Consider the following 20,005-nt stretch of genomic DNA (forward strand, 5'->3'; position numbering starts at 1 on the left):
GCCAGAACTTTAGAACTTCACTCGGCCATCCTGGCTGCCCTGCCCTGAGCTGTAGCCCTGGGTCTTCCTAGACCCAGATTCCTGGGCTCCAGATCCAGAGCTTGTGCCTACAGATCCAAAAGTAGCACGAGTAGAGCCAGATCTGGTGCCAGAGTTATAGTCAGCTCCAGAGCTGGATCTGCTGCTTCCATCTCCAGAACTCTTGCCCCCAAAACCAAGGCTTGTTGATGCTGCCCCACTGGATGAGATGCTGCTGGTAACTACAGCTATAGGGAAACAGAAAAGAAGATCAAAACCCTAAGGAACCCCACAGCAGGTGCCCAGCCATCTTACACAACAAGACTCTTTTTCCATGAAGTTTGTTGATATGATGAGATAAAGAGGGAGGGAGGACACCCAAGGCACTAAAGCAGAGGCATAGATAACAGCTTGTAGCCTCCCTTCCATTGAGAGAGATAATCTTATTATATATTATATATTATTATATTAGCTGACACTAATTGACTCCTAATTGTGCCCCTTATTTAGCACCAGGAGCAGGTGGGAAAGGAAAAAGGGGAGAAACAACTTCTTTTGGAAATCTGATAGGGTTGGTAGGAATACCAAGGAATACCTTTGTCTCTCTGTCTCTGTCTGTCTGTCCCACATAAAGCTACCCGGGCTCTTGACCAAATCCCTGCTTCTCATCTGAGGCTTTAAGACACCTCTTATTCTTCTCCCCCAACCACCTCCCATCTCACCCGTGCCCTGGGCAGCTTGCCCCAACGGCAGAGACTACATGTCCTCTACCCCTAGATTTTGCCCAGTACCATATCTTTGTATACAAAAAAGAAGAAAGTCCCCATCCCAGACAAAGAGAGTTAGGAGCTCAACAGAATTCTTCCCCCAAACCCCCACCCATCTCCAAATAACTTACAGTAGCTCACAGTGCTGGAGACCTCTCCAGAGATCCTGGGAGAAAGAGAAAGAAGAAGCATGACTATCAATAGCCCTCCCAAGGGAGGCTTGGAAAAGAATTCCAGGTTTCAGTAATCCCTGCTGTGTCTGAGAATTCCACCATGCCTCTAAGCCAAGGTGATGAGTTCTACGGGTGGTCACTCTCAGCCTTGTCTCCTGGTTGTTGCTTCCCAGATAGTTTCTCCTTAGCTTCCACCATCGCCCTGATCTTCATGGCCACTTTGTCCTTCCTTGGGTCTCCCCCAGTGAGTGACTGGCCCCAGGACACCAACATTAGGAGGCATAAAAGTTTAACACGGGAACTCATTGAGCAGCACGGAATCACTTCTTTCCTGGCTAAGAGCTAAGGACTTCATTAGCAAGAATACTTAGGTAAAATGGGAAGCTACCAGATTGTTAATGGCACCCACAATTAGCCATTAGAGATACTCCTCCCGCTCAGTTGAATTTGCCTTAATTACTTTTTAGATCAGGCTGCACATAATGAATTAAAAAAGAAGGGCAATGAGTCAGCTCCTTGCCCCATAGCCTTCTAAACTGTTTCTGCCAAAGGGTCCAAACTACTCTTTGCAGCTCTACATCAGCCTGATTGCAACTCCACTTCAGTCCTTGAGATCTCCCCCCACCACCATCACCCTTTTCTTTGTCCTTTCTTAATGTCAAGTTACCAAAAGCCGAGCTCCAAGGAGAACCCAACTAGGTCCAAAATGAGCAGGGCCAAATGGACAATGCATGATTCGCACTCTCTTCTTCCACAGAAAGGAAATCCTAACATAAATTTGAGGGGGTTATTTGCTAAGGGAGAAAAAGCAGGAGATCTCTATATTCAGAAATCCCCAAGAAGTTTCTAGAAAGGTGTGATTATATTGGACATGGGCCCTAAACTGACAGCACAGCATTTTAGGATCAATCATTGTCGATGAGTCATAAAGTGTTGGTATGTCTTATACTCACAAGAGGCTAACGTTGGCTCCATACTAGAAATGGAAAGAGAAAAAACCCTTCCTAATAATATGAAAGGGTGGCTAGATGGAACAGTGGATAGTGTTGGACCCAAAGTCAGGAGGACCTGAGTTCAAATCTGGCCTCAGACACTTCCCAACTGTGTGACCCTGGGCAAGTCACTTAACCCTATTTCCCTCATCTGCAAAATGACTTGGAGGAGGGAATGGAAAAGCACTCTAGTATCTTTGCCAAGAAAACCCCAAACAGGGTCAGGAAGAGTCAAGCATGACTACTCAGCCAAACAACAAGAATAATGTGAGCTGACTAAAATAGCAAGGAGACACATTGGTAGTGAATTCCCCATCCTGGAATGCTTCCAGCCAGAAGCTGGATAGCCTTTTGTCAGGGAGGTTGTAGCAGGTTGGAATTGAACTAGATAACGTCTGAGGTCCTTCTCAGCTCTGAAACTCTCAGGCCTCATGGCTCAGTTCCACTCAAGAGTAGGAGCAGTCAGGATGGTGCCCATCTCCCTGCGCTCACCTGCTCTCTTCTCCCTCCAGCAGCTTCCTGTAGGTAGCAATCTCCACATCCAGGGCCAACTTGACAGTCAACAGCTCCTGGTAGTCCCGAAGCAATCGAGTGAGATATTCCCTGGCCTGGTGCAGGGCATCCTCCAGATGGGCCAGTTTGTCCTGGGCATCTTTGACCGTTTTCTCACCCTTCTGCTCAGCCTCCAGGATGGACTCCTGCACAGCAGCACTCTGCAGAGGGTAGAGTGAAGTGAGTCAATGGAGCCCATGTCATGTTGGCTACTCGCCTACAGAAGCTCTTCAGTGAACTAGGATCGTGGGATTGAGAGCTGTCAAGAGTCTTGTCTATCTATTCCAGCCTCCTGCTTTGACAGATGAGGAAAATGAGCCCCCAACACATTAAGTGACTGACCCAATGTCAAAATGGCAGTCAGCAGCATAGCTGAGATTTGAACCCAGCCCTTTGGAGGTAACTAGGTGACATAGCAGATAGAACATTGGACTTGTAGTTCAACTCCTACCTCCAAGTGCTCTCTGTGCCACCTTGAGCAAGCTATTTAACCTTTCTCAGCCTCAGTTCCCTCATCTACAAAATGAAGATAATTATAGCACCTACCTCCTAGAGTTGTTGGGAGAACTGAATGACAAAAAATTTGTAAATCCCTTAGCATACTGTCTGATACACAGCAGCTACTTAATCAATATTTGTTTCCTTCCTTCCTCTTTCTTCCCTTCCTTCCTTCCTTCTTTCCTTCTTTCCCTTTTTCCCTCCTTTTTTTATTTCCTTTCTTTCCTCCTTTCAGCTTGAAAATTCTATTGGCCTCTTACTCCTTCTCTATTTCTTTTTCTCTTTAACACCTCACTACCTTCTCATGGTGATTAATTCTCATAACTTATTCACATCTCCTTTACTGGGCCCATGTCACCAATTTCCCAAGGGCAGAGACCAAGGCTTCCTTGTTCTGGAGCTCTCTCAGAACCCCATCCCTCTACCCTGAGCCCTTCTCCCTCCCTTCATGGCCAGCACCTAGTAGAGTTTTGCACATGGGGACAGAAAGTTCATTCATTGACTTGGAAGCCATAGATGGGCACAGAGACTTTGCCCGCAGAGTCACACCACAGCCCCTACCTGTTTCTTGACCCGGTCGATTTCTGCCCGTAGTCTCTGAATGACTCGGTTCAGCTCGCTGATCTCGGCCTTGAGTACCTTGACATCATCACCATGTTTTCCTGCAGTAACCTGAAGCTCTTCGTACTAGAATTAAGGAGAAATATCAGAGGCAAAAGCAAAGTAGAGGGAGATTGTCTAGAATAGATGATGGCAGCCCTTCCCAGGTGGCCAGTCCATCTCTTCACATACTTCTACAACAAGGTCTTCTTGAGCAGTGGCCAAGCCTCCCAGATACTCATCTGCCCTAAAGCAGAGCCTGAAGCTGACTGGGTCAGAATCACTGACCACAGAGAGGTAATTCAGTCAGTGGAAAGTGGAGCGTCATCGTGTGGCATTTGAGGCTGGTAGAACCATCCATATGCCTCTGAGAGTTCTCTTGGTGGCCTGCCTTCCAAATGAAATAACCTCTCCAAAGTAGACCAGACAAAGCCTTGGGATGCTGGGCTCCACTGGACAAATTTCCCAAGAGTTCTGATAAAATATCCCTCTCCCTCTTGCACTCCTTCCCAGAAATGGGTTTTTTTAAATGCTGATTCTTCTATAGACCAGATTGTGCCTTGGTTCCCTCACTCACCTTGGCCTGGTACAAGGCGTCAGCTTCCGTCTTTCCCTTCTGGATAATGTCATCATACTGACTCCTGATCTCATCCAGGATGCCATCCAGGTTCAGGGTGCGATTGTTATCCATGGAAAGGATCACATTGGTGTCACTGACAGTTTTCTGCACTTGGGCCAGTTCCTATAAGAGAGACTTTGGATTGGTCTTTGGGGACTCCTGAGGGGACTCCTTCTCTGACTCTTCTTATTCCTGAGGTTCCCAGAACCACTTCTTCCTCCCAATTCCACTCACAAATTTAGAGACCAACCCAGAGATGCTTCCCTCCTAAGAACTTCTCTCCCTTGTCTCTGCTTCCCAAAGGCCCCAGGATCTCCTAGATTGAGGGAGGCAGACCCTAAACTTACCGTCTCATACAAGACTGTGAGGAAATCGATTTCTTGCTGCACGCTGTTGGTTCTGGCGCTGAGATCAACTTTAACTATGTAGGCAGAATCCACATCCTGAAATAAAACAGAGGGCAAATACCGAAAGATCAGGCTAGGGAAGACTATCTCAAATGTCTTTGGATGTGTTTTAAGTACTGTATGCCTGTTGGTCTGGGAATTCACCCCAAGAGAAACAGCCTCAGTGGGAAGAATTGGCTCAGGATCCCAGAAGGCCTGAGTTCAAATCCCAATTCTGCATCTTATGTGACTTTGGACAAGTCCTCCCAGGGTTCTTCGTGTGTAAAATGAGAGAGACAGTGACAGAGACAGAGAGAAGACAGACAGACAGACAGACAGAGAGAGAGAGAGAGAGAGAGAGAGAGAGAGAGAGAGAGAGACAGTAGATGATCTCTGAAATCCCTTCCAGATTCCACCACTCTTTGACTTAACTTCTTCCTTTTCCCTGACCCATGCTGAGAGTGGGTGATAGTACCTCTCAGATTACTACTGAGCTGTTCTCTGTCTTGGCTTACTATTAGCCTCAAACATACTCAGTCCCCTTCCTGATAGAAAGAGGTAATTAATAATAATTCAAAGCACTAAACCATTGTTCAGTTCTTCAGTCATTTCAGTTGTGTTCGACTCTTCATGACCCCATATGGGTTCTTGGCAAAGATACTGGAGTGGTTTGCCATTTCCCTCTCTATTTCATTTTACAGATGAGGAAACTGAGGCAAGCAGGGTCAAATGTCTTGCCCATGGTCACAGAGCCAGTAAGTATCTGAGGCCTGATTCAAACTCTGGCATTCTATCCACTATGCCACCAAGTTGCCTTCTCAGCAAAAAACATTAAATCACATTTTGGTTTAAAAGGTCTTCCCTGTAATAGGTGAATTTGGAAAGATGTAATAAGGGGATCTGGAGAGTGTAATAGGGAAATCTGCAGGATGTAATATGAAGCTGAAGCTAGGGGTAATAACTGGTAGGATCAGGGAATAAGACAAGGCAAGGGACTCAAGGCTGGAGGTAATCAAGGGAATAGACTAGGTAGTAGGGAAGTTAAGGTAATATAGTGGATGAGGAAGGTTCAATGATGAAGGATGGTAGTTGAGGTGGTAGGAGAAATAAGGGAATGTCTGAGTTTAGGTAGTACACTGAGGAACAAGGGTTGCAAGGGAGAGGATGAATTAATCTAGGCAGGCAAACAGCAGCAGGGAAATACTGACTGGGACTTAGGTTAAAGACAAACAATGAAAGGAAATAGTATGATCCCTTCAAGTAATAATGACACTTTACAGAGCCAAGTTAGTCAGCCAAGACAGCAGGAAACTGACTTCAGGCTTTAGTCAGTTTCACAGGAAGGGACCAGTATTGAAGTTACACTTCCTTCAAAATGGATACCCTCAGCTTCCCCAAACTGCAGTGAATATGTTGTTCCTCTCTCTCTTCCTCCCTCTCTTACTAAGTAACTAATGAAGTAGCCAAAGGTCTTATTTAAACACAAAGGGTTTTATTGTCTTCTAGGATAGATTGATGGGGTAGAGGATTAAGGAAGCCCTAACAGCCACTTAGTTGGGGGAAGGGAGGCAGGAATGTGAGACTGAGAAAGGACCTGCCTTTATGCAGCCCTCCAGGTGATTTGAAATCAAAAGGGGTTAGGAAGTAGGATACAAAGACTCAATAAATAATTTGTTGCAAGGGTAAGGCTAACTATCACAGATTTGAACTAACTCTCAGATTCCACTCTTCTATTCCCTCTTCTCAGACATTCAGGTAGGGGAAATGAAGGTAATAATAAGGTAGGGTAGAGAGATTCAAAGGATTTAGCTAAATTAACAAATCTCAAAAGAAACTGCAAATCTAGGCCAGGTTTCAATCTCAAGAAAGGAGCTCAGCTGGACCCTGGTTCCCTGCACGAGTTCCCAGGACCAACTGAAACTTTTCCCAAGATTCTAAAACCTCCTTAACTGACATAAGAACTCTGCAAAAGCCTGCAAAACTGTTATGCCCCCCTCTCTGTATCACATCCTCCACCAGCCCCAGCCCCTACAGGTTGTACTGTCATGTAGCAAAAATTGACAGTTATCAAGAATGTCAGCAAAGGAGGAAAGAGTAATTAATAGCCTACATTATGGGATGCTTTCCTCACAACAACATTATGTCAACAAGAAGTTGGATTTGCAGGATTTGCTGCCAATAATTTTCAGTGCAGAAATCCAAGAACTAATTAATACCTAATTATCATTAACATGATTACCATGGGCTTTATTGAGCTCCATATCACATAGACCTGAGAGGTAAACTGGGGATTATAATTATTTACAAATGGAAAAATTAAGGCTCATTGAGTGAGGAACTATAGCTTGCCAAGATCTGGGAAATGGCGCCTGTTTCCTTGGCTCCTGGAAGAAGAGTCAGCTCTACTCACCTTCTTGAGCACCACAAAGTCATTCTCAGCATTTGTACGGGCATTGATTTCTGTTTCATACCTGGTAAAATTGAGGAGATAAATAAGTGACCACCACATGCCATGATGACCAATTCTATAAGGCTATTTTCAGAAATGTCCCAATTACTAAATTCTCCTATGCTTAAATTATCTTGGTCTCTACAACAAATCTGAGGTTGAGGAACTTGGTAGTGAGAGAGACAGAGACAGAGAGACAGAAACAGAGAGAGAGATGGATGGAGAGGTGGATGGATGGATGGAAAGAGATACATAAATGATATAGGTAATTATTTCAATATAATTCATTTCCTTTAAAGGTCTATGAATTTGAAAATATTTTTCTGAGACAAGACAAAGGCTTTTCCCAAGGTCCACAATGCAAAAATATTATAAATTCTTATTCTAAAATTTAAGGCAGCTCCAAGGCTTTCTAGTCCAACTCCCCTCCCTTAATAGATAAAGAAACCAACCCCCCAAGGTTTAGTGGCATTCCCAGCTTCACAAGGTAATAAATGCCCAGATAGACAAGGTTTGAGCAGGAACTGACACCAACGGCAGGGCTTGCCTGCCCTAGTGATGTGTGGTGAAGCCCTTATTATAGTTATTATAGTACAAGAAAATGATTTTTCTTCTCTACATCAAGGCAGCTGGTGCAGCTATTTAATGGTGGCAGTCCATAGAAACAAACCATGGGCTTCCTTTACTGGGCCCTGGCACAGGTGAATATTTGGGGAAGAGAAAGACATTAAAACCTTCTACCCTACATAAAAGTAGGGTAAATAAGATAGCATTCTGCCCCCATGAGCCCTACTTACTTCTTCTTGAAGTCTTCCACTGAGTCCTGGGTGGTCTTCAGTTCCAAGTCCTGTTGGTTCTTCTGGGACTTGAGATTGTCCACCTGTCCCCGCAAGAGGCTAATATAGGTTTCAAAGACTGGGTCCAGATTGGTCGGGCGGCTGCTGACATTCAGCTGCTGAAGTAGGTCCCACTTGGTCTGCAAAACTTGGTTCTGCTGCTCCAGGAACCTCACCTGAAATCAGGGAAACAAATCCATTCTGGAGGCAACAAGGACTACCTCAGAGGGTCCTTCTCAGAATCCCAGTACTCCAGGTTGCCAAAGCTGCAGAGGGCATTCAACATCACCTAGTCCAACTCTCCTTATATTACAAATGAGGAAGTGAAGGTTGCTCCAAAGGACACGGCAAGCTTGTAAAAGTTCTCACTCTTAACACCTGATGTGTCATTCCTTCTAAAGAAGGTCAGAGGACCTGAGTTCAGTCCCAGCTTTGCTAATTACTACCCAGGCAGCAAGGTGGTCCAGTGGATATAGTGTTAGATCTGGAATCAAGAAAATCTGAATTCAAATCCAGCCTCAGACATTCACTGGCCATGTGACCCTGGGCAAGTCACTTAACCTCTGTCTGCCTCATTTTCCTCAATTGTAAAATGGGAATATTACTAGCACCACAGGATTGTTGTAAAAATCAAATGAGCTCAATTACTTTGCCCCTTCTGCACCATCCTATTACAGTGGACAATTTACTTTATCTCGTTAGACCTATCTTCTCCTCTGAGGAAACACACAGTTGGACTAAATGGTCACTAATGCACCTTCTATCTCTACATTCTATGATCTTTACAAGGTATCTCCTAACCCCCTCCATTTGTGACCCTCCTTTCAACCTTGGCTCAAAGGTCCTCTCATTCAGGAAGCCTTCCATGATTAACCCCATCAGCTATAGATAAAAACATTTCATTCCCTCTGCCCTTATCTACTCAGGTACTACTATGTTCCTTCACATATATGTGCATGTTGATTTGTAAATGTTCTTAAACCATTAGCTGAATGCATACTTAGTGTCCCTGCTTTTAATTTCTTGGGCATGAGGACATAGTTCTCTTGTTCTCTCTCTCTCTCATCTCTCTCTTTCTCTTCCCCTTGCCTTCCCTTTTTCTTTCTTTTCTTTTTTTCTTCTTTCCTTCTTTCCTTCTTTTCTTCTTTCTTTCTTTTTTTTTTTTTTTTGGTTTCTCTATACTGTCCAAGAATCTGGCCACAATAGGCATTCAATAAAAGTTGCTGATCCCGCCATTGATATTCCCCACTCATTAACTCTCCCAAAGCAAAATTTTCTCTTCAGACATTCCTTTGGTGCTAGAAAAAAAGAATTAATCATCTCATAATCAAAGGGAGTCTTTTTGAACTTGCACACCTCACTGCTCCCTCCCCATTCAAGGGGCCCCTGTAGCAATACAGCTACAGGCTGTCCTAAGGGTCCTCAGCATTCCTCACTCTTCCCACTTCTTCAGGGAGGATTTCCCAATTGACCCTACCCCTATAGGCCCTTTTGAATTCCTCCTCTAATATTTTATCTTATGTGATGGGGATCTAGGTTTCTTGAAGCCTGGATAATGACTTGTGGGAGTTGGGGTGGAAGAGAATAAGACTCAGATTTTATGACCCCAAAGGTCCCTTCCAGTGCTGAGCCTATGATTCAATAATGCTACTCCAAAAGAACACAAGCTCTGGTCCATTCATACTAGCAAGCTGGAAAATCTCTGAGGCCAGATTGTCTGTCTGTTGCCTGGGTAGCAGTCTAGTTAAGTTCTGCTAATCAGTAGAAAACATATGGCCACCAACAGATGGATTCTTTTTAGCAATGTCAATTCAGGAAGAACTCTTAGCTAAAATATTTGAACCTGCAATTCAAGGAGGAAGTCTTGTTCAGATCTTCCTTCCTTCCTTCTCTTCTCTCCTTTCCTCTTTCCTTCCCTTGGCCTTGGAATCAAGAGATGTAGGTTCATACCTATTCTTAGTTATGTGACTATAGACAAATGCTGTAAACCTTAAAGTGCTATGATCATATCATGAATAAGTAGGATTAGAGATTTTTTTATTTAATTTTAAAGATTTAAAGATCATTTTAGAATAGATTTCCCAGACAGAAAGTTCCATTTTTCCATCTGAAGTCAGTTACTTTTAGACCCAGTGACAATGGCCAGTCTGGCTAAAAGAATTTCAAGTCAAATGACCATGTCACCTACAATGGCCCACCTTCCCCAATTCCCCTTCTTCTCTATTTGCTGTCAACACTACTTCCTATTCCAATTCCTTGACTCCAATCTGGAAGGACCAACATGCTGCCAACACACTCATAATAATTTAAATCCACATGAAGCCCATGGGAGCCGGAGAACATTCCCTGGCTTGATTCTAAGTAAGCCCCCTGAGGAGTCTCAAAGATTCTTCTATGAAAAATATCTTCTTCATCGCTGGGTGACATCACTCAGAGAGAACTAAAAGGAGATGTTGCTACCCTCATACTGAATCAGAAGGAAATCAAGGCTCGATGTTGAGAAGGACTTGATTTCCTGTCAAAGTTGAGACCTCCCACCCCCCTTTCCCCAGGACAAGTTATCTTGGAAAGCTGTGACATCTCCTTCATGTTGGAGAATTGTATGGACAGAGTAAGCCCTCTATCCTTATATCTAAAAACCTTTAGACGCTTTCCTGTTGAAAGCCAGTGAAACAGACTGGATAGATAACCTCTGAAAGTTTAGGAAATTCACTCTCTATAGGACTTTGAAATAGTTTTTTCTTGCCTCTCTGAATGTTAGATGCTGGGACTTACCTTATCGATGAAGGTAGCAAACTGGTTATTAAGGACCTTGAGCTGCTCCCGCTCCTGGGTCTTGACCTGTTGGACCTCAGGGTCTATCTTCACATTCAGAGGCTCCAACAAGCTCTGGTTGGTGACCACTTCGTGGATCCCACCAGGGCAGGCATTGGGGCCAAAGGGCCCACCACCCAGACCACCAAAGCCACCTGCTCCAAAACCACCACCAAAACGTCCACTTCCAAAGCCTCCTACTGTGTAGCCTCCATATCCCAGGCTTCCTTGGCCAAGGCCTCCACCTGCCACACTGGAAAGGATGCTCTTTTTCCCCCCGAGGTTGATGAGGCTCTGACTGCTGGAGCCAGCCCCTCTGCCTCTAGAAGAGCTTCCGAATCTCACAACAGAGGAGCTTCCAGCCACTCTCCGGCCCCTGCCAGGCAAAATGGCAGAACCACTGCTGTAGCTCCCACTTTGGGATCTCTGGATAGAGAGCCTGCTCATGATGGCTAAAGGAGAGTGAGTGATGCTGAGATGAAGAGAAGAACAAAGATGAGACCAGGAGTGCTCGTCTGGTGGGAGAAGGGAAGGCTCCCCTTTATATTCCCTACTGGCTTTGGCAACTGGCCAAGGTAATTGGAATACAAATCTGTGGGTTTGGTTCCCCTACAGCAATAAACTAAAAATGACAAGAAAATGAATTAATGCCATCCATCTAGGGAACAGTTTGTCAAATAATAAGCGCTTGGTTAGCAGGTTTTGCTCAATTATCTGTTGACTATCTGCTGGCCCAGCAATAGGAGGGGTGTGAGATGGTTCCCAAAAACCCTCCAAGAGGTTGTTTTTCAATTGTTAGTATTTCAACACTTTTTCGTTTCCATCAGGGTGGAATCGAAACTCGGGCAGTATGTGCTTAGATATTGGAGGGCAGAGACTTTGATCCACTCCAATCAGCTGTCTAGCAGGGGCCCTGGATAAAGAAGCCCCCCTCCATGCAGTTTTCTCAGACTGAAAAAAAAAGTTGCTTTCCCTTTTCCCCACTTCCCAAAAAAGAAGAATATTTCCCATAGGGACAGACTAGCTCTATACTATTGAAGAATAGTCATTCTTTAGACTCTTGAGGAAAGAGAAAAATGGTGGTTATTGTCTTTGTTCGGTCGTGTCTGTCTCTTTGTGACCCCATAGACACACCAGACTCTTCTATCCTCTACTTATATCTCAAAGTCTGTCTAAGCTCATGTTCATTGTTTCCATGACACTATCTACCAGCTCATCCCTTCTGTCTCCTTCCCTTTTTGACTTTAGTCTCTCCAACCTTAGGGTCTTTTCTTGTCTTCTCATTATGTGGCTAAACTATTTGAGCTTCAGCATCAGTATTTAACCAGCTGTAGGTAATTCCCTGATCATTAGATCACAATAACCTAGACTTTTTGCCTTCCTTTCTATCCCTAGGGCTTAATACAGTGCCTGGCAGATGGTAGGTGCTTAACAAATGTTTACTAATTGACTGACTGACTGATTAACTGATCAAGATTGGAAAGTCCTCTCTATCAGGGTAGGAAAATTCCCATGCTGCCAGGATGCTGATGTTCCAATTTCCAGAAACTTCTTTTAGCACTTGTCCTTCAGAAAATGGTCAGAATTCCCTTGATTAAAGCTTCATCACCCTTTAAGGGAATGTTGCACCTTCTCTCCAGTGAAACCAAATTGTCCTTTTCCCCAGACATTGTAGCTCTCAATGAGGTCAGTGGAACTTATGTCCAGTGGCTTATGAGAAAATGTCCTTGGAACGAACCATTCCCAGCCCAGCTTTGTCTTCTCTCCTATAGACAAAATGACATATTTTATCCATTCCTCAGAATGAAAGGTACTAAACAAGTTCCTTTTTCCTCTCCCTATAGCTGCGCCTGTAGCCCCCCCGAGTGTGTCCCTACTACCAGGTCTCTACATATCTAGTTCTAGAGGTCTCCAAGTCTCTGGTTCTCTTATTATTCAGATCTTAAGGATTATCCAGTTCTCCAGGTTTCTTGTATTATAGACCTTCAGGCATCCGGTTCTCCAGAGGAAGCTGGTGGTACAGTAGATAGAGTGCTGACCCCAGAGACAAACAGTCTTGAGGTCAAATCCAGTTTCAGACACTAGCTATGTGATCCTACGCAAGTCACTTAACTTCTGCCTAACCTCAGTTTCCTCAACTGCAAGATGGGGATAATATTAACACCTAACTCTAGAGTTGCAAAGATCAAATGAGATAATAAACTGTAAATTTATTAGTAGAAGTCTCGGCACACCTATAGAGGTGCTATGTAAATGTTTATTCCCTCCTTCTAAGTCTCCAAGTCTCTATGTCTCTTGGGCCATCAGGTCTAAGGATTTCCTCCCTACTCCCATGGCTCACCATTTCCACAAACACTTTCATCAGTGAAACTATCTAACCAACTCTCTGTATATGTTCTTTTTTTCTAATCATTAAATTGAAAGAACAAAAATAAGTCCCAAGGAAAAAAGAAAACCGTGTTGCTTTGGCTTGCATCCTTCTAAAGACCGTGGCTTAAACACAAGTGGAAAAGACTTGGCTTTGAGTTCCATGTGCCTTTGAGCAATTTATCTCTCTGAGATAGCATTTTCTTCTCTGCAGAATGAGGGGATGGGACAAGATGATCTTTCAATTCCCTCCTAATTCAATTGCCTGATGACCCTAAGACAAGAGGTAGGTTTGAGACTGGTGCACTGGGTGTTATTTTTATTAAAGAACTTCAAAATAATTAATGATGATCTAATATGTGGGCAGCAATTCTCACACAAACTTTGATGGTATGAATCATCATAAGAGACATTTATAGAGGTCTTTAAAGAGAGGTAGCAGGAATGTAACAGAAAGGAAAATGACAAATGTTGAAGACACTAGGACACCAATGCACTGTTGGTGGAGTTGTGAATCCAACCAATGGTGATCCAAACATTCTGCAGAGCAATTTGGAACCATTCTCAAAGAGCTTTAAACTATGCTGCTCCTGCTCCCCTCCCTCAACCCCACTGGCTCCACTTTCTTGGCCCCTGCTTTTGGATAGAGTTTATTTCCCAAACCCCATATTTAGTTTTCACTGTCTCATATGTCTTCATACACTTATAAAAATAGACCGTGATATTACTATGTAATGTAATTAAAACCAATTTATAAATTAAAATATTACTATAATCCTCAGTAAAAAATTGTTTAAAACTTTGATCTACTACTGGGCTTGTATCCCAGAGAGATAAAAAAAATGAGAAAAGGCCTATTTATACTAAAATATTATTATGCTAGAAGAAATGATGAGCAAGATGATTTTAGAAAACCCCTGGAAAGACCTACATAAACCAATGCAAAGTGAAGTGAGCAGAACCAGGAGAACACTGTACACAGGAACAGTAATACCATATGATGAACAATTGTGAATGACGATTATTCTTAGCAACACGGTGACCCAAGACAATCCCCGAGGACTCATGATCAAAAATGCCATCTACCTTCAGAGAAAGAACTGATGAAATCTGAATACAGACTAAAATATGCTATATTTCGCTTTCTTTCTTCATTTATTTTTGTTCAAATTCTCTTCCACAAAATGATTGATATGGAAAAATATTTTCTATTATTGCACATATTAAATCTATATCAGATTTCTTGCTGTCTCAGGTATGGGAGAGAGGATGTAAGGGAGTAAGGGAGAGAATTTAGCTCAAAAAAAAAAAACTATGTGATCAAGCAGTTGTTTTTCTTCTGGGTTTCTACCCACACAGTTCTTTGGATGTGGATAGTTTTACTTTCTCCTAAGTCCCTCAGAATTGCTGCTAGTAGAGAAGTCCATTATATTTGATTGTGCCACAGTATATCCATCTCTGTCTACAATGTTCTCCTGGTTCTGCTCCTTTCACTCTGTATCAACTCCTGGAGGTCTTTCTAGTCCACATGGAATTCCTCCAGTTCATTATTCCTTTTAGCATAATAGTACTCCATCACCAACAGATACCATTTCATCACCACAGTTTGTTCAGCCATTCCCCAATTGAAGGGCATTCCTTTGTTTTCCAATTTTTTGCCACCACAAAGAGCTCGGCTATAAATATTTTTGGATACATATTTTTCCTTATTATCTCTTTGGGGTACAAACCCAGCAGTGGTATGGCTGGTCAAAGGGCAGGCAGTCTTTTAAAGCTTTTTGGGCATAGTTCCAAATTGCCATCCAGAATTGGAGCAAATTTTTAAAAAGGTTAAGAATTCTTTTTTACATTTAACTGAGGAAAAAATAAAATATATGGGGAGGTTGCATGTTTTGCTGGAAAGAGATGATCTTGAAGCCTAGAAGACCCAACTTTAAATCTTACTTCTGACATCTTCTAATTGTGTAACACTAGATGAGTTACTTCATCTTCTGGTGCTCAAGGCAACCCTATAAGATATTCAGTTGCAAAGAAGTTGACAGGGGAGTTCCCTGTAACACAGAAATCACAGGTCTAGCCCCTATCCCTTTAAAACTTATAAATTATCTTACAGATATTATCTGATGTAAACCTCACAGTGGCCCCATGAAGCAAGTACTATAGCTATTATTATCTTCATTTTACATATGAAGAAACTGAGACTCGAAGACTTTAAATGACTTGTCTATAGTCAGAGTGTCAGAGACGGTATGTGAACCCAGGTCCATCAGTCAGTCAGTAAATAGGAATTCATTAAGTGCTACTATGTGTAGACACTGTGCTAAGCTCTTGGGATACAAAGAAAAACCATCAAAAGTATTCCTGATTCTAAATGAACCACTCTAATTGTGTCACCCTCAACCAAGAGTTAGAACTCAAAAAAAGAAATCAAGAACCTAAGCAACTAGACTCCAATCATCAGATATTTACTGTAGCTGCTATGTGAATATCACAAGGCAAAGGTGTTGAGAGAAAATTTCACTAAAATCTCTCTCTCTCTCTCTCTCTCTCTCTCTCTCTCTCTCTCTCTCTCTCTCTCTCTCCCACTCTCTCTCTTTCTGTCTCCCTCTCCATCTCTCCCTTTCTCTCTACCCCGTTTTTCTCCCCCCACTCATATTTTATTTTTTCCTCAATAACATGTAAAAAAAACAATTTTTAACCTTTTTTAAAATTTTTGAGCCAACTTCTCTCCCTTGCTTTCTCTTCCCCTTCCCAGATAGCAAGCAATCTGATGCAGATTTTACATATGCAATAATGTAAATCATTTTTCCATATTAGTCATTTTGTGGAAGAGAACCTGAACAAAAATAAATGAAAGAAAATTAAATATAGTAGGTTTCAGTCTGACACATACACACATGAACCTTTTACCCTCTTAAGGCCCCTTGGTGATAGGAAGGATAAAGAGAGCTCAGTTTAAAAAGAAGAAAACTGGGAGAGAAAACACTTTCCTCAGGGTCCCCAGCACACTGAGGGTCAGCAGAACCAGAGAATTGTCCTGACACATGTTCTAGCCATAAGAATCTAGCTTGTGAATTATTCTAGCTATCTTCATACGCAGATCTCCATGGGAATCCATTCCAGGATCTTCTAAGAATCATGGTAGTAATCTCTGCTATGGTGGAGACTCAGAATGGTGAATCACTTGTACTCAGGAGCTCTGGGCTGCAGAAAGGCTAAGCTGACAGGAGATCCAAATTATATCTAGCACCAATATGGTGAATCCCTGGGAGCAGTTGGTCAGTCAATGAGAATTTACTGAGCATTTAAAGGCATTATGCTAAGTATTGGAAATACGAAAAGAGGGGGGAAATAATCCCTGCCCTCCAGAAGCTAGTAAAACTAATGGAGATTATTAAATTAAATTGGGGGGGGAGGAGTGTGTGTGTGTGTGTGTGTGTGTGTGTGTGTGTGTGTGTGTGTGTACACAAACAACAATATACAGGATAAGTAGGAAATACTAACAAAGGGAAGGCATTACAATTGAGGGATTGGGAAAGTCTTCCTGTAGAAGCTGGAAAGCCCAGAGAGCCAGGATATAGAGGTGAGAAGTTTAATAGGAAATAGCATTTTTAAGTATAGATAGAGAAAAGCTGTGCAAAGCAGAATGGATGAGCAGAACATTCTGGAAGCCTTGGAACTCTGCAGATGAGACACAAGGGTCTGAGTCTGTTAGTTGCTACCATTGGAGAGGAAGCAGATGTTTTTTGTACTCCTCAAAGACCATCCTATCTATTATGTGGCCTGGAGCTTGGTTTGCAATTTGGAAGGTGGACTTCCATTACTGGATCAGCTCTTGTTTGGAGACCCCTTTGAATTTACTGGCTGATTTTCATCTGGGGCCTTGGGACATCTGAGACCACCGCTGGAGGGACAAGGACCCAAGGAGTGAGACTCATCCTGCTTGGATCTAGTCAGTGTTAGGGTTTTAGTGTAGTGATCCATTTCCCTTGTCTCTGGCCCATAGTTAACCCCAGTTAAGGAAATCCCTGTTTACCCATCTTCCTAACTTCTTTACTTTAATAAATTATTGTTTCTTGCTTCTTGTCTGTTTTCCTTAACCCAGACCTGGCACTCTATCCACTATGATGCCACCTTGTTAAATGAAGTTCTTTGGTTGTCATTTGGACTTGAAGAGGACCAAAATGACATCATTATGTTGGAGTCAGTATACAAAGTACAATGTGTCTGAGTGTCATTGATCAGATCAATACGATCTTGGAAGACTCTACCCCAGGTTTGTCACAAATTGCCTGTATGAACATTTGAGATGGAGTTAAGTTATATATGGTTTTATTGTAATTCCCCAGCTGACTGGAGTCTGGCTCACTGCTTAATTGATTTAACTGCCATTCCTCCATATAGGTGTTACTCATTTTCCCAAGTCCTATGTTTGTGGGTGTAAAGGTGATTCCCCATTGGTATTTGTTCTTAGTCAGTTATTCCTTGTCCAAGCAGTCCTCCTTTTCCCCTTACTCTAAACCCAGTAAACTCAGTGTTTAATATGTTCCCATAAAAGAAGGGAGAGCAATGCAGGAATGGGCCAGAGAGAATGCCCCAGAGCCTAGAGATAGAACGCCTTCTTCATGGAATAACCAGAAGGTCAGTGTCAATGGACTGAAGAATTGGTATTGGGGAATAAAGTATAAGACAACTGTGGAATGGAGGAGGGAGGGTCTGGGGTGCATGGAAAAGAGATGAAGGTCAGCAGAGGGCAATCCAACATGGTGCACCCACATCAAAGAAGACACTTGCTCAATGAGCAAAGCAGAATTGCAGTAACTCCTAAGAAATGTGAGACACACAAATTTAGAGATATCTCCATCTCAAATGTTCATGCAGGCAATTTGTGACAAACCTGGGGTAGAGTCTTCCAAGATCGTATTGATCTGATCAATGACACTCAGACACATTGTAGTTTGTATACTGATTCCAACATAATGATGTCATTTTGGTCCTCTTCAAGTCAAAGGACAACTAAAGAACTTCATTTAACAAGGTGGCATCATAGTGGATAGAGTGCCAGGTCTGGAGTCAGGAAGACGCTTCTTCCTGAGATCAAATCCAGCCTCAGACACTCACTAGCTGGGTGATCCTGGGTGAGCCACTTTAACCCTGTTTGCCTCAGTTTCCTCTTCTGTAAAATGAACTGGAGAAGGGAATGGAAAGCCACTTCATGATCTCTACCAATAAAATCCCAAACGGGGTCACAAAGAATCAGGCACAACTGAACAATTTTTAATAATAATTTCATATAGCATACACACATGGATAAGCATTAAAAGGAATGAGACTTCCAGTGGCATGTTGCAGTCTGCTTCTCCTATGCTTTGCACCTCCCATCCTTTCTTCCCTTGGAAGCTGGAGAGAGAAATGGAAAGAAATGTGGTCAGACTGGAGCTTCCTCAGGCAGAGCCCCAGGGAAGTGGGGAGGGGCTGACTCTACTCTTATTATCTGCTGCCAAAGCTGTTTCCCAGGCCCCTTTTTGGCTGTTCTTGCAGGTCCCACTTGCTAGTGCTCAAGTTGCAAAAAAAGGTCCTATCCTTCACTGACAGGGGAGTTCCCTGTAACAATGAAATCACATACCTTGAAAAATGATAAATCATCTTACAGATGTTATCCCCTGATTTTGGTGACAGGATGAACAGTCCACCCATCCCAAACCCCTTGCTGGGCTTGGGAGGGGCTACGTGGACAGGGCACAACCCCACTTGCTTCTTCTCTGAACCTCTTTATGAAACGAGATTCTCCCCAAGCTCTGAAGCCCCCCAAACCAGCAGAACCTTAAAATTTCTGAGCACATCCACTGTACTGTCCCCCTCCATATACTCTAGAGTGGAGTCCTCTATCTATTTATTGACACTGTTTCTGGGGAAAGGGTGACCCAAGGCTGACACACTCCCAAGGAGAGCTGGCACACTTAAATCCCATTGTCTATTCCTTACCACTCTTCTGCTCTGCCTTAGAACCAGTTCTAAAATAGAAGATAAGGTTGTTGTTTTTTTTTTAATAGGATATGTTTCATCAGACAGCCCAAGGAGTCCACAGCACAAAAAAGACTAAGCTCACGTCCCCTGAGACATCCCTGATAGATGGCCATGCAGCCTCTCTTTGAGGCTCACCCTCCCAGGAGACAACCCATTTCATTTTTTTGTATTTAAAAAATGTCTTATTGTTCTTTAGAAGGGTTCAGAGTTTGTTTGGAATCAGGTCACACACCTCTCCATCAGTCCAACATCTTTCTTTCTATATCTGACTAGTTTCAGCTAGGGATGCTTCATTAAATTCAAAAGAAAAAATTTTTAATTACACACACACACACACACACACACACACAAACATATATCCAAGTCTGAGAACAGTTAACATTAGTCTGTAGTTCAAAACAAAAAAAGAGCTAATGAAACTTTGAGAAAATTCTAATTATTTGGGAGTTTTCCTTATATCAAGCTACAATTTAGCTCAGTGCTCTTACCTTATTCATCCTAGCTCTACTATCTAGGGTCAAACAATAAATCAAGTCCTTCTTCCACATGTCAATCTTTCCAAACTCTTTGTCTCCTTCAGTCCCATTGCGCTTCCAAACATCCTCCCTTCTCCTTGCTTACATCGCCCTCAGAGCTATTCACCCTTATTTCTTCATTCTTCTTTGTCTTTAACATCTCCCTTCTTCTTGTCCCTGTTTTCTCACCTTCCAGAAACTCTATGTATCACCATCCACAATCTAGCATAGAGAAATGTGGTACGACTTGAACATTTGGCTGGAAGGTAAAAGCCCTCAATTTGAGTCCCAGTTCTACTACTAACTACATGACTGAGAAAACCACACATTCTCAGCCTCATTTTTCCCAGGTAGAAAATGAGGATGATCAAACATTCTGTGATTTTGCACAG

General features: G+C 42.8%; 1 protein-coding gene across 1 annotated transcript; it reads right to left on the reverse strand.

Annotated features, from left to right (window-relative positions):
• Positions 1-9: 9 nt before the first annotated feature.
• Positions 10-11,151, reverse strand: LOC123248540 (keratin, type II cytoskeletal 1-like). Its single transcript, XM_044677350.1, has 9 exons — positions 10,666-11,151; positions 7,852-8,066; positions 7,016-7,076; positions 4,567-4,662; positions 4,178-4,342; positions 3,562-3,687; positions 2,443-2,663; positions 917-951; positions 10-266 (listed from the first exon to the last, which is right to left on the reverse strand). Exons 1-9 carry the CDS (start codon positions 11,149-11,151, stop codon positions 10-12), a joined length of 1,662 nt encoding a protein of 553 aa, XP_044533285.1.
• Positions 11,152-20,005: the final 8,854 nt, after the last annotated feature.

The sequence above is a fragment of the Gracilinanus agilis genome, chromosome 5 (assembly GCF_016433145.1).
Source record: "Gracilinanus agilis isolate LMUSP501 chromosome 5, AgileGrace, whole genome shotgun sequence".
NCBI classification, from domain to species: Eukaryota; Metazoa; Chordata; class Mammalia; order Didelphimorphia; family Didelphidae; genus Gracilinanus; species Gracilinanus agilis.

What these genes read in the sequence shown, in the direction of transcription:
- LOC123248540 (XM_044677350.1), bottom strand. Translation starts at nt 11,151, where the DNA reads ATGAGCAGGCTCTCTATCCAGAGATCCCAAAGTGGGAGCTACAGCAGT. An exon ending in TTGCTACCTTCATCGATAAG is followed by an intron (nt 8,067 to 10,665) that starts GTAAGTCCCAGC and finishes CCCTGATTTCAG; the next exon opens with GTGAGGTTCCTGGAGCAGCA. An exon ending in TCGACCGGGTCAAGAAACAG is followed by an intron (nt 2,664 to 3,561) that starts GTAGGGGCTGTG and finishes TACCCTCTGCAG; the next exon opens with AGTGCTGCTGTGCAGGAGTC.